Below are 13,948 nucleotides of genomic sequence, written 5' to 3' on the forward strand. Positions count from 1 at the left end.
ATTTTTTTGTCACTTCCAATTTTTCTCTTAAGTCATTCAATTCCATTTCTACAGCCATTTCCCACTCTTCCACATTCTGTACACTTTTCCCTATTTCTGTCATTACCAGTTCTAACCTTTGCATTTTATCTTCTGTTCTTTTCATTTTCCTTTTAATTGCATTAAACTCTAACAATAACCATTCTTTTAGTGATCTTATTTGTTCTTCAAAAAAGACTATCTGTATTCTGTTCATCAGTTTTACCTTCTATTTCTCTGAAGATCTTGGTCGTCTTCTTCCTCTTCTTCTGTGTCTATATCTGTGTTTGTGTCTTCTCTTTTTCTGTGTCTCTTCTGTTTTTCCTGATGAGCTACTTGTATCTCTTTGTCGGGCCTCTTCTTACTGGGCCTCTTGTAGCTGGACCCCCCCCCCCCCTCCTGTGCTGCTCGTCTGTTGTTCCTCACCCACCAGCTGAGAGCCCTGGTGTCTGGCGTCCCTCAGCTGCTTGCTCTGTGACAGCCCGCTCCTCTGCTGACCCCCCCCCCTCCTGCCGATGTCCTCTTTCTCCTTTGATTGCACAGTGCACCGGCTGGTGGGTCGTGACTCCACAGAGCAGGGACTGACCTAGAGAGTCGGGTGCTCCTCATCACCACAGCGTCCTGTTCCTTCATGCAGGTTAGACCTTCTTCTTTCTTCGGCGACTTTTTTCCATTTTTCCAGTTGTTCTTACTTTCTCCTTCTTGGAAGCCATCTTCTTTCTCTTCTCTATATCTTCTATTTCTTGTATTCTATTTTTGTTATGCTTTGGTTTTTTCTAACTTTTTTCCTATTTTTCTGGAGAGGGCTGGTTTTCCCGACCAGCCACTACTCCATCACGTGACTCCTCCTCACATGTAACACCGGTTGATGGTGGGTTGAAAAGCAGCTCTGACACTACCACAAAGACAAAATGGCATTCTAATCCAAGGATCACGGAGGAATAATGCTCAGAGGCGAGGCCAAAAGAGCAACCAAGACCAGAAAAGTTAAACTTGGGGAAAAAAAAATTAAAAGATCTTTTTGCCACAGTTTTGGTGCTGAAGGATCTATGATAGATCTTAAAAAAATTTAGCACTGGGATCTAAAAATCAAAACAAATTCAAAAACTGTAAAAGTCCAAAAATCTGAATGCCAGAAATCTTCATAATCCAGTAGTCTTGAAAACTCTCATTTGAAATCCATACAACGTGAAAATCCAGAGTTCTTGAAAACTCTTGATTTTTGTGTGCATGAGTGCATTGTGCGTGCATCCCTGAGCAATCCGTCGTTTGGGACTTGTAGTTTTTAAATGAACTCCAAACTACAACATACTTCAGTTCCATTACTCTTCCTAATGATTTCATTCCTAAAGATAATCCTATTTAACTTCAGTTTTGTTTGATGTTATGAGAGGCTAGCTAATATTTAATAGCCAATTACAATGCATGAGTGCTCTAAAATGGAGGTAATTTGCATTTAATATGGCAGTTTTTTTTTTAAATTCCTACCCTCCTTCTCTTGCCCCAGTTTAATTGTAGGAGTTGGCCAAGCAGTTGGGTCAAGCCTTTGTTCATTAACAAAGGTTTATGATTTCATGGTGAAGTGGTTTGCCAAACTTCATAGTTTGGAAATTCTGGGTCAGACCTTCCTTCTTAATGTCTGGTTCTCAGATACACAGATCAGAATGCATTAGTGAACAGATATCAAAATGAATTAAGGGATTCAAAAATAAAACATGAAAAGAACTTGTGACATTGTCCACCAGTGGCACAGAGCAAATATAAACCCATTTGATCTCCTTGCAGTGGGAGTATTAACTTACTGGTCCAGTATCCAGTCGGTCATCTACATAATACATATTGTAGATTTTTTTTGCCACACAAGTTTAAACACCTCATTGATTTGTACTTTGAGCTGCTTTACAGTACCAGCTCTTGGCATTCTAATTGGTGATTTATCTATCAATACTAGCACCATTTTTAAAAGATGACTTATTCCAAGCTTCCAGTTTTGTACAATTCAATGGTAAAATACAAAGTAGCATAACTGAGAGAACTGAAGAGCCATGGCTTTGTCATCCATGGTAAGTCAACTACCATTTAGAGAACTGTCTTAGTTGTTCATCTATCTTTGCTGTTAACTTCTAGGCAATGGTGATCATAAATGGTTATCTGTACATATTTGGTGGGACAACTGGTTATGTTTACAACACAGACTTGCACCGATTAGACCTTACAGCCAGAGAATGGATTCAGCTGAAACCAAATAACCCTCCTAGTGATTTACCAGAAGAAAGGTGAGCAACAGTGGAAAACTTACTGGTCAAGGCAGCTCTCAATATTAAATTATATTTATAGGGTTCAGATATTGTTAAGGTTGGATACAATTGTGATGGTTTTGTTGGTCTCTATTTAAAGATGAGCTAACAAGATTTTCCATTGGATGATGCCTATGTTAATCAAGAGTGGCCTTGTGCTGATCCATTAAGGTGTTGTAGATGACTTCCCCTCTATTTTTGGCATCTGACTGGGTTAGCAATGTTTGGGTGGCGATGGTGACATGTTCACAGTGGAGTTATTTAATGACTGGTTTGCCACCCACAATCAAGGTTGTACGATAGCCTGTTGCAAATATTGAATGTAATTAGAAGTTTTTGGAAAGGGATGCATACAAAACTATCTAACGGAGGCAGGAGAGTTAAATCTTTAAGTAGTCCAAAAGGATTTAAATTTTTGACCAGAAATAATAAAATGAACCTGACATTCCAGTATTGTTACTTTCTATCAAAAAGAATAGATGCTGTCTATTTTGCTTTACTTTTATTTTGCTTTCTTTCCCTAACCTTGAGCCCTGCTCCATACTTTGAATTGACTAGACATTTACTAGGTCCCTGAGAAGCCTTGAATAATCTGGTGTGAATGATTTTGTACGATTATGACATTCTTTGACTCCTTTCCTTCTGATTGATTATTGCAATGCTTCTCATGAAGCATCTTGCTCACTGGGTGCTTTTGGGAACCATTAGTATATGAGCTGAGCAGTATCGAGATCCTGGCTATAACTTATTTCACCTCTCGCCCTCCTTCTCTCCAATTTTGCTCGTGATCCGAGATTCCTATCAAGGACCTTGTTATCTGCCCTAATCTTGAGAGGTTGAAATCTCTTCCCTTGTCCATACCATGGGTCGAGCAGGATCAGAAATGTGATTAATCCAGCTGAAGTTTTGCTTTATTTTGTATGACAGCCACTTCTTCAAAAGAAATGCTTTTCTGTTATATGCTATTTTTGTGTTGAAGAACGAATCTCTATTTTGTACATTAATATCCTAAACCTGGATGAGTAGGACATTTAAAGTTTATAGATGACAGTTACAGATATCAATAGGATATTGACAGATTGTGAAATAGACTGGTCCATAGCAAATTAAATTTAACAGAGTGAAGGATGAATTTTTGTGGGCAGTTTTAAGGGGCTGAAGAAACCAATCCAACCGTGTAAAACCTAACTTTTAAAGCAAAAATGATCCTTGGCCTTTATTGACACTGCAGATGCTGGAATCTGGCACAAAAAATGCTGGAGTGGCTCAAGCAGTAGATGTTGAGAAGGAATTGACGACTTTCTGGATCTCTAATTTCTTTGGTGTCCCCTCTTGACCCACTGAATTTCTTGACCTTTAATGTTGGAGATTGCAGTAGAGACTTTCTAGAATGGTTCGAGGAATGAGGAACAAATTATTTGGAGAGAGTGGAGAAGCAGCAGCATTTTTCCTTGCATCTCACATGAAAATACCTCTGACAGTGCAACACTCCTTCAGCATAGTAACACAGATGTTAGATGTGTGCTCTTGTCTCAAGGCAAGACAGAGTTGTCTGAGGAAGCATTCCTAGGAATTGGAGGAGAATGAACTTTAAGTTGAGTAGGGGAATGGATGAATGAACAGCTACCAGGAATATAAATGAAGTTGCAAAAAAACAACTCTGGCAGGAGGAGAATATTACATTAGGAATATACCAAGTAAGTCTGTTTGGAACAATTTGTGTTTTCAGGTACCGGCATGAAATTGCACATGATGGACAGAGGATATACATACTGGGTGGGGGAACCTCGTGGACAACATATCCACTAGATAAGGTAAGGGATGTCTGCAACAATCTGGGGTGGTGTTGGCATAGATGGGAAAAGAAATACGAAAGATTACAAACAGAGTAGAGGTTAGCGCAACACTGTTACAGCACATGGTGGGGACCAGGGTTTGAATCCTGCACTGTCTGTAAGGAGTTTGTATATGCTCCCCATGTCTGTGTGGGCTTCCCCGGCTGCTTCAGTTTTCTCCCACCCTTCAAAGTACCAGGGGCTGTAGGTCATTTGGGTGCAATTAGGCGGTACAGGCTCATGGGCTGAAAGGACCTGTTATCGTGCAGTATGTATGTATAAATTGAAAAAGTTAATGTTTCATTAGCTGTTTTATAAAAAATGTATAAATATTTGCAGAGGATGTTGTCGGATCAGTTTTGCTGTGTTGGTCTCTATTCGCAGGTAATCTGTGGGGGTCAGAAGGTATGGGAAGTTCTGCTTGGATAGTCATAATCAATATCAGGTTGAAACATAATCTAGAATTGAATGCCCCAGTGCTGGGGTGCAGTGAGGTAACGATTAAATCACCCCAAAGGCTGGGGTTGATCTGGAATTGCCAAGTGAAATGCCCAGGGATTCAATGCATGTTGGTACCTATCTACACAGTACTGTATCCAAGGTTTAACTTCAGAACTTTCACAAATTAAATACTGATGGATAAAAATTGTGGGGGGAAATCAACAAGCAGTTGTTACACAATGAACATGGGCACCAGATTTTCTCACTGAGGTAGATGTGATCTGCAAAATAATTCAGAGATATACAATGTGTTTTTAAAAACTTTTTAGATTGAACTGTCAGGGAGTCCAGAGCAGTGCAGAAGATCAAATGGGCCTCTTGGTATTCAAAAATCTGGTGTCTGGATTGACATGACCTTTACGAGATAAAATACAGGGTGTTGGAGAAGGAATGAAGTTATCAAGAAATAAAGTCTACTTTCATTTAAATTTCAGATACATGCCTATAACTTGGAGACTAATACATGGGAGGAAATCGCAACTAAACCACAGGAGAGAACAGGCAAGTTTGGAAACTACCTTTTTCTAATGATCTTAAACAAAGATCAGGAATAAAGAATGTGCTGCAGTTTTAAGGACTTTTTAGTTTTTTATTTCTCCAAGTCTTCTGCCCGTTCCCTAATTTCCCTTCACCACCCATCTCTCTCCATTTCCTTCTGTCCCCAACATCCCTGTTTGGTTTTCAGTTCATACATGTACTCAGCACAGCCTGGGTGACAGTTCATCTCTAAACTTGAATGGAATGGAAGTTTAGAGCAGTGAGAGTGAAAAAGGTGGTTGGTGGGATTTTACTTGAGTGTTTTTTTAAGTGTTGAGTGGTTTCATTCTCTAAGCAAGCAGCAATTACTTGTGAAGCTCAAAGAAATTCCTGGTCTTCTCAGAGAGTGGAATTATTTTTAAAACAGACATCATTGAGCTGCAGTAAGGTGTAGGGTTAATGATAGTACCCAGAGGCTTGTTTGAAAAGGTAGGTTTTGAGAAGATTCTCATTAAGGGAGTTGGGTTCATCCTAAGAAAAGTAGAGATGATCCAGAAATTGTTTAGAGGAGCACATGGCCTAAATCGTCCATGCCAACAAAGTTGCCTACCCAAATGGAACTGTGGGAGTTGAAAAGTTCCATGGTGACGCAGTTTGTGGAGAAAGACCAGGAAGGAACTTGAAATTGACAGTAACTTTGAATCAAAAGGCAATCAAAAGACTGATGCTTTTTGCATGGAAGATGTTGCAGCTTTCATTGTCAAATTCTTGATAAAGGTGAGGTTGCTGCAATTATTTTATATTACTTGTGTTGTTGAAAGAGAATCTTTAATGCATAATTTTATTTCACTGGATATTAGTTTTATAGCATGTTGGGAAATTCCTTGAGGTTTCATTCATGGAGAGAATAACTGGGATTTGTATAAAAATGGCTTAAGAACCTGTTCCCTGCTGTTTGACTCTCCACTTTAATCTCATTTATTTCTTGTTCCTCTCCCATTTTTCACTCTTCATTGTAACCAGATGCCAACTATTTTTTAAACTGTAGGTTTCCCATCAGCTCGAAGATGTCATAGCTGTGTACAAATAGGACATGGTAAGTGAAAGCTTAGTATTTTCTGTCTTTTTTAAAAAAAAAATCCTTCCATGCTGACAGCCTTCAATATCATGAGCCGTTGTGTAGAATCCTATGATTTCAGATTTATTGTCAGAGTACATACATGACATCACATACAACCCTGAGATTCTTTTTCTGTGGGCGAGGCAGAAATGACCACAAAAACGACTCAACGTACATGCGTAAAGAAATAAATGTAAACAAACTGCAATACAGAAGAAAAAAAATGAATAAAGTGCACCAGTAAGAGTCCTTAAATTAATCCTTGATGGAGTTTGTTGTTGAGGAGTCTGAAGGTGGAGGGGGAGCAGCTGTTCCTGAACCTTATAGTGTGAGTCTTGTGGCAGCTTGACCTCTTTTCTGATGGCAGCAGTGAGAAAAGCATGTGCTGGGTGGTGTTGGATCCTTGATGATTGCTGCCGCTCTCCAATGGCAGCGTTCCCTGTAGATCTTCTCAATGTTGGGGAGGGTTTTGCACTCCAGCATATTGGTGTCCGCATACCAGACTGCAATGTAGATGGTCAGCACACTTTCCGCCACATACCTGTAGAGATTTGCTAGGGTTGCCAATGTCATACCAAACCTCTCCCAACTCCTGAGGATGTAGTGCAGCTGAAGTGCTTTCTTTACGATGGCTTTAGTGTGTTGAATCCAGAAAAGATTTTCTGAGATAATGACTCCCAAGTACTTAAGTGTGCTCACTCTCTCTCTCTCTCTCTCTCTGAATTCCCCCAATGATCACTGGTTTGTATACCTCTGGTTTTCCCTTCCTGAAATCAACAGGAACTGTGTACTGAGCTACACAGTTATATAGCGAGTAGATACATCCACTCGTTATTTATTGTTGTACTGAGCTACACAGTTATATAGCGAGTAGATACATCCGCTCGTTCTTTATTGTTGTACTGAGCTACACAGTTATATAGCGAGTAGATACATCCGCTCGTTCTTTATCTGCTTGTTACAGTTGAGGATCTCTAGTAAATGTGTTAAATGCTTGTATTCCCCCCCCCTCCCCCTTCATAAAATAGTGAATACTCTGTCTAATCATCCTATGACTTTCCAAGTGTTTGTCCACTTGCCATTTTCTTATAATGGTTTCCAGTAACAAGTGTTTGGCTAACTGACTTGCAGTTCCTCACTTTGTAGCTACCTCCGTTCTTGAATAATTCTGGTATTTATAATTTACTGAATATTCTGACAATTTGGTGTTGACTCTCCCTGATGATGGTTGAATGTTAAGAGATGTCTTTGCGAGGTAAAACAACCTATTCAGTGTTTCATTTAACTAAATGGAGGAAAGTCCTTGGGTTATTTAAAACCTTTGAGTTTTCAGTTAAATTTTTTTTTCTGGTAAAGCCAACAATAATGCTCCTGCCTGAGTCAAAAAAATTCTTGGGTTCAAATCTGCTTTAATGCTGAGGAAGTCCAACTTTTGGAAGCTTGCTGTCTACTTTAGTGTTGACTAATGTTTTTTTTAGCAAGACCACATCCAATTCAATTTCTTTTCTGCTTCATGGAAGTGGTAGGTTGATAATGATTTGGTGATGTTGATTTAGCATTCAGCAAATGTACTTACTTTGATCATCTTTTACAGATGTGTATGTATGCGGTGGATATAACGGAGAGGTGATCCTTGGGGACCTGTGGAAGCTCAGTTTACAAAATTTCCAATGGATCAAACTACCTGCAGAAATGCCTGAGCCAGCTTACTTTCATACTGCAGCAGTCACCCCAGTGAGTGCTTTAAAAAAAAAAGTTTTGTACTCTGAACTACAGTTGCCATTATCGCAAGACTTGAGTCTGATTTTTTTTTTTTTTATTAACATCGCCCCAACAGTGACCAATCCCTTCCACTATCCTGTGGGAATCGCCAATGAAATGGAACTATTGAACAAGTCATTTTATTCTGCTTTTTTTTTCTTGTGAATCCTGATGACTATGCAGACAGGTTATCGATGTGTCGCTTTGTCCTATCGGCACTGGGAAAGAGTAAAACAACTAGGGTAATCAACTGTGACGTGTTTTGTGCAGATTACAGGAAATATGCTAATGAGCTAGAGACTTTTATCAGCTTGGGGTTATTTTCTCTGGGACTGAGTTGGGTGAATGCAGTGTTTTGCCCAGAGTAGGGTAATCAGTAACCAGGTGACAGAGGTGTAAGGTGAGGGAGGAGAAATTTAATAGGATTCACACAATGGGATACCGGAGGAGGTGGTGAAGGCAGTTACTACTGTAATTTTTTTTTAAATGGATGGATTTAGATGGATATTGGCCAAATGCAATTAGTGGGAATAGTGAGCTGAAAGGCTGTTTCCCATGCTGTATGATAAGTAATCTTTAATCCATGCTAACACACATTCCTCCCATCCGCTCTTATCTGGGCAATGTGTTCTTTTGACCCCCCACCTTCAAATGAGAACTGAATAAAAAAATCTTGGATAAATATAAATGTTCACGAAAATGCTAAAATTGATAGTTTGACTGCAAGATTTTAAAGTCTTACTGTGTTTTTCAGGCTGGCTGTATGTATGTACATGGTGGAGTTGTCAATGTTCACGAAAACAAGAGGACTGATTCTCTCTATAAAATCTGGCTAGTGGTACCTAGTCTGTTTGAACTTTGTTGGGAGAAGATACTAAAGAGCCTCCCACAGCTTACACAGTTCTCCACTACGCAGCTGCTCGATCTTGGACTGACACAAGGACTTGTGGAGAGACTTAAGTGACTGCTGGTGAAGGGATGGAGGGACACACTTCTGCAATATGAATGATGTTGGAAGAAGCTGCTCGGAAGAATACTCCTCAAGGCCTTATCTACCACAAGCGTTGGATGCCTGTTGTATTTCCAAACATCCTGTCTCTTTTTGCATCAAGAGCCACTATTCCTCAAGCCAAGTGGAGCTTGCTTCACAATGTTGATTTTAAACTTGCCCATGCCAAGGTTCCTCCAGATTTCAGGTACGGGTCTGCTTGCCTCTGAAAGGAACTTTGGTTCCAACTCCTCAAATTCTGTCCAATTATTAATGCTGGTGGTGGCTACTTCCCCTCCCACTTAACCATTTATTTCAGGAGCCCTGCATTTTGGCAGGTTTGATTGGTCTTTTTAATTCTGACTTTGCTCTCAGGCAAGTACACGTTCAGAACTTTCTATCTTGATTTTAGATTCCTACTATTTTTGTTTTCCCCTTTATTAAATGTATCTCGGGGAATTACCATCCCTTGACACCAATCCTCCATTCAAATTTTTCTCCCAGCAGGGGGGGGAAACAAAAATCCAGTGAGTTTGCATTAAATGTTGTTTTAATCATCCATTAATTCTTTCGCCAATCCTACTTAGTGTCCATTGTGTACTTGTTTCAGCAATGATTGTGTTTAGTTGTGTCTGCATTTTATTTTGGTAATGAATTGTACTCTTGTAGAGCAGAGGAAAGGAAAATGTCCACATTGTGGTTGAGGCTGCCTTGCTCTAGCCCATAATCAGAATTTGATGTCAAGTTCATTTGGGCAAGTGATGAGGTTGCATGCCTTTGGCTGTTTGAACAAGTGATTGGAGTCCATAAAGTTCTGTCCCAGATTTCCATCATTTGAACCAGGGCCTATCTAATTGATGTTAGTGTCATTTGTATTTTTTTTAATCCAGAAGTGAATGAAGAGTAGACCAAGTGACCAGTGTTTGTTGCCTTTATTTCCCCCCCCACCCCCTCAATAACCCATTGCAGTTTCCTTTGCTGAGATGCTGTTAACTCTCCCTTCTCCACTAGTATTGCACTTCTATGAATCCCTTTCAGATTGTGTAAGTGAGAATTTGGCAATCTTCTCCATTTTATTTTGCTTTGGGTGAGCTGTTTAGACATGTTCCTAATGCATTTGGTGGAAGTTTGTGTGCAACTATCCATCAGTTTCTGCTTTCTGTTGTGTCTTGCAGCTTTAATCTTTTAGTTGGCTGGTCTGCTCAATCTCAACTGTGAACAGTGCAACAACTAAATAAAATTAAGTGCTGCCCTGTTATTGGGTAGTGTTAGTAATGTTAGTTCTGCAGTAAATCTGATACGACTGCACTTAAAATCTCATTGTTTTGCTTTTAGGTTTTGAAAGCTTCCATTTGTGATCTCTTTATATCTTGTCAGCCTTTGACATCTTGCAGTATTGTGAACCTTGAAATGTATCTCTGAGAAACTGAGTGACTACAGCTAGTAAATCGATTAGAACTTTCACAATTCAAGACAAGGAAAGCAGTATATTTATTGAGGGTCTCCAGTGTGGGCTGTGGGTGAATTTGATCTTGCCCATTGTCAAGGTAAATGCTGTCATGGTACAAGTGCCTCTTGTGGAGACTATTTGAACCTACTGTCCTCTGAATGAATGTAGTCATCAGAATTTGAACTGTTCCTGCTCTGATCTTGAAGTAGTTGGCCTCCTTGAACAGGGGAATATTTTAATTAAAATATGAGGTGAGGCTTTAGTTCAGAATCCCATTTTAAAAATGGGCCAGTCCCTTTTAAATTGTTTGGATAACCAGATTTACTTTATTTAAATCTGGTATCCTTTTCCCTTTGTAGAATGTAATAAAATCACGATTGAATTTTAAAAATGTTTATCATTAACTTAAAATACAGCATATAGTCTTTATTTTGAGGGTCCAGGTCGTTGGCAATGTGACAGGCACTTATTAAAATGTAGATAACATCTCAGTACTCTGGATTGAATGGCTTCCTACTTCCTTAACAGTTAATTACATTGAATGTTAATGATTGACTTATAGCTGCTCCAGTACTTAGCTAATCAATTTAGCTCCCTATTTCTATCTTCAGTACTTGAAGCAAGGTAAACTTGAACACCAGTATAACGAGGATGGGAGAGATACTATAGTAGTTATATTTTATATCATTACTTATTCAAGCACGCTGTGTGGCAAAAACTGCAAGTGCAAGTTGTTTCTGCATATTGGTGTTTGATGTATTGATCAGATGATAGCCCAGTTTTCCCCGATTGAATAATTTAAAGATTCTAATGTTTTAAATCTCATGTTAATATCCAGATGAAAGATCAAGTTTAAACATCAACTTTAGAAACAATTCTGCCCATTTTCTAGAAGCTTCTGATTTTATTTTGAGCTCCAGTGCTGAATTAGTTATCTTACATGTTACAAATTTCTGTACACTTAAACATGTCCAAAAAGTAGCATTTGAAGCAGTGCAAATAAACTAGTCTGAGCAGAGGCAGTATAGGTAACTAATTTTGACATGTGGGCAATATTTTGAATTGTGATGTAATGGCAAACTTGAGATGCAATGAAAAAGTTTCTGCAACCAATGGGATACAACTTCAGCAATGAAGTGGCCTTTGATTGCACACTGGTGGTGGCAGTGTGGTGTTTGCATGGTCTGTGCATTTCCTCCAGGTAGCCTAATGTTCAGCATCCACTAGCCACTAAATTGCCCAATGCATGAATGGTAGAATTGGTTGGTTGGTGGGGGGGGGGGGAAACCAGAAAAGGCAGCAAAGTTCCATCTTAGAAAATCATTTAAAATTAACCAGAGGATGTCAATTTTGGGGAGGGGGAAAGGAGGAAAGATGGTCTGTTTTTAAAATCGCAATAGGTGCCTGGACTGCCATGAATATGCAAGGATAGAAGGATAACTTGTACTAGTTTAATTTGGCAATAATCATACAGACAGAATCAATTGTTTATGAACAAATCAGGTGCCTGCCTATATTTTGCTCATATCTTGATGAAGGGCTCAAGCCCAAGAGGCCAATAGGGAGGTTACTGTGTAGAACTTGTGCTCATTGCTACAGGATAGGAACAGAAGGGGAATTTCCCTTTTTTTGCAATACACTGATAACTAACTCTTCCTTCGGAAAGACAGTTTAAATTACTGAGAAATAAATGGTGGTTGCCTACAAATTTTGCCAAGAGATTTAAAAATAAAAACACTGCTGGAGAAACTCAGCAGGTCAAATAGTGAACCTTTTTCCAGTAAAGATACATCACCAACATTTTGGACTTGAGCTTTTTATGATCGGAAAGATAAAGATGCATAACTGATGTTTCAAACATTTCTTCATTGTATGAGAAAAATGGAGACAGGTGCCTGGAATCTGGTCCCTGCCTACATTTTGATATCTTGATGAAAGGCTCAAGCCTGAAATATTGGTTTTGTATCTTTGCTATCCAAAGCACAGTGTTTTTAAAAATAACATGGTATCGGTTTTTCGGCAACCCAGTCCAAAACTTTGTATTCAGGCCTGTTGTAATAGCTTTTTCTAATAATTTCTAATCAACAATACTGTTGGCCTAGTTCAGTAAATTGAGCCGAACACAATTCTCCAAAAAAAAACAGCCCCAGAAATGACCATCAAGTCTCCCATCCCTATGCATCATGTTCATCCTTCAGAAGCATAATAGCCTGTAAACACCTGAGCTTCTGATCTCAGAAGTTGAGCAGGCTCCAGCCTGGTTATTACTTGGAGGGGAGACACCTAGGAACACCTTGGTGCTGTAGGTTTCTGTGAAGGGCACTGGATAAAGTGGTGACTTGGTCTTGCGGTTAAAGAATTTCATGCATGTTACATGCTAAATGTAGCATTACGTGACAAAAATGGAACTTTTTCTCCCCATGGTCCTATCACTTTCTCCTTAAAAGACTTGTTCAATACCCTTCTAAATGGCACAATTGAATAGGCCTCTGTTCCTCATGCCAATGCACTCAACCCCCATAAACTTCCTATGTCAAAAACTCAACCTTGCTAGTTTTTTTAAAGACCAATCACATTCATTGTTTGGTTACTCACCTTGAATATTTTTAGCTTCTATCTGGACCCTTTATTTTGTAAACCAGCAGATCCCCTTTCATCATCTTGGAGTACAATCACAGATGCTCCAGTCACTTGTCCCTAGAATTATTTCAGCAAATCTCTTCTGTACAGTACTCACTTATTTCACCACTGTTAAATGTCATTTGTTAAGAGATACAAATTTTATTTTAAATAAATTGTTCAAATTGCTTCTATAAATACATTTTTGACTATGCAGTCCTTCCCTTGTTCAGCCAAAGTTGAAGAAAAGCACAATTCTTAGTTGCTTTTATATTATTTGTTACTAGCATGTTCAATTACATACCCCTCCCCACAAGCAGGAAATCATGTTTAATCCCAATTGTAGCCAATGGAACCACAAATCAAGAACCATGGTAGTTCTGAGACTACTTCAATGAGATTATTATTATACAACCCATTTTCAAGCTGCAGAATTAATTTAGCCAAGTTCTTCTCTCCCAACGTAATCCAGAGGCAGCATGGAAAATTGGATAAAAATGTAAATTTGACGATTGTACCACAGTTCAACTTCAAATTGTGCTGATGTTGCATCTGTCAATCATTCAAGTAGTTGCAGGAATCAACAATGTTGATTGGACAGGCAGAAGCAGAAAATCCTGGGGAACTCCTGGCTGTTGATAACCATGATCGAACTACTCAATTTAACTGTCAAGTCACGAACCGTTCAGTGAAACCACCCTCAGCACTTGCTTTCAGATGGAGCAAAGTAATACATGGCCATGATGATGAGGTAGACTACCACCAATGCTGTGCCTGCAAGGACAAGTCAGTGTCAAGATTGATGGATGGCAAATTTCCACTGCAGAATATATGTCAGGGCAAAGACTAGACTGCACCAAAAATGGAAGAATCACTGTTCTC

General features: G+C 39.2%; 2 protein-coding genes across 10 annotated transcripts in view; one reads left to right on the forward strand and one right to left on the reverse strand.

Annotated features, from left to right (window-relative positions):
* Window positions 1-10,838, forward strand: part of klhdc10 (kelch domain containing 10) — a 30,672-nt gene extending 19,834 nt beyond the window's left edge. For all 5 annotated transcript variants that reach the window (XM_069909332.1, XM_069909331.1, XM_069909334.1 and 2 more), the window contains 6 exons: window positions 2,146-2,294; window positions 4,045-4,129; window positions 5,086-5,152; window positions 6,177-6,224; window positions 7,843-7,982; window positions 8,764-10,838. In XM_069909332.1, the coding sequence (XP_069765433.1) occupies window positions 2,146-2,294; window positions 4,045-4,129; window positions 5,086-5,152; window positions 6,177-6,224; window positions 7,843-7,982; window positions 8,764-8,973 (699 nt within the window). In that variant the 3' untranslated portion in view covers window positions 8,974-10,838. The remainder of the gene's footprint in view (window positions 1-2,145; window positions 2,295-4,044; window positions 4,130-5,085; window positions 5,153-6,176; window positions 6,225-7,842; window positions 7,983-8,763) is intronic.
* Window positions 10,839-11,331: 493 nt separating this feature from the next.
* cax1 (cation/H+ exchanger protein 1) overlaps window positions 11,332-13,948 on the reverse strand; it is a 46,079-nt gene continuing 43,462 nt past the window's right edge. For all 5 annotated transcript variants that reach the window (XM_069909323.1, XM_069909327.1, XM_069909322.1 and 2 more), the window contains one exon: window positions 11,332-13,840. In XM_069909323.1, coding sequence (XP_069765424.1) covers window positions 13,767-13,840 — 74 coding nt within the window. In that variant the 3' untranslated portion in view covers window positions 11,332-13,766. The remainder of the gene's footprint in view (window positions 13,841-13,948) is intronic.

This window comes from Narcine bancroftii, chromosome 13 (assembly GCF_036971445.1).
Source record: "Narcine bancroftii isolate sNarBan1 chromosome 13, sNarBan1.hap1, whole genome shotgun sequence".
NCBI lineage: Eukaryota > Metazoa > Chordata > Chondrichthyes > Torpediniformes > Narcinidae > Narcine > Narcine bancroftii.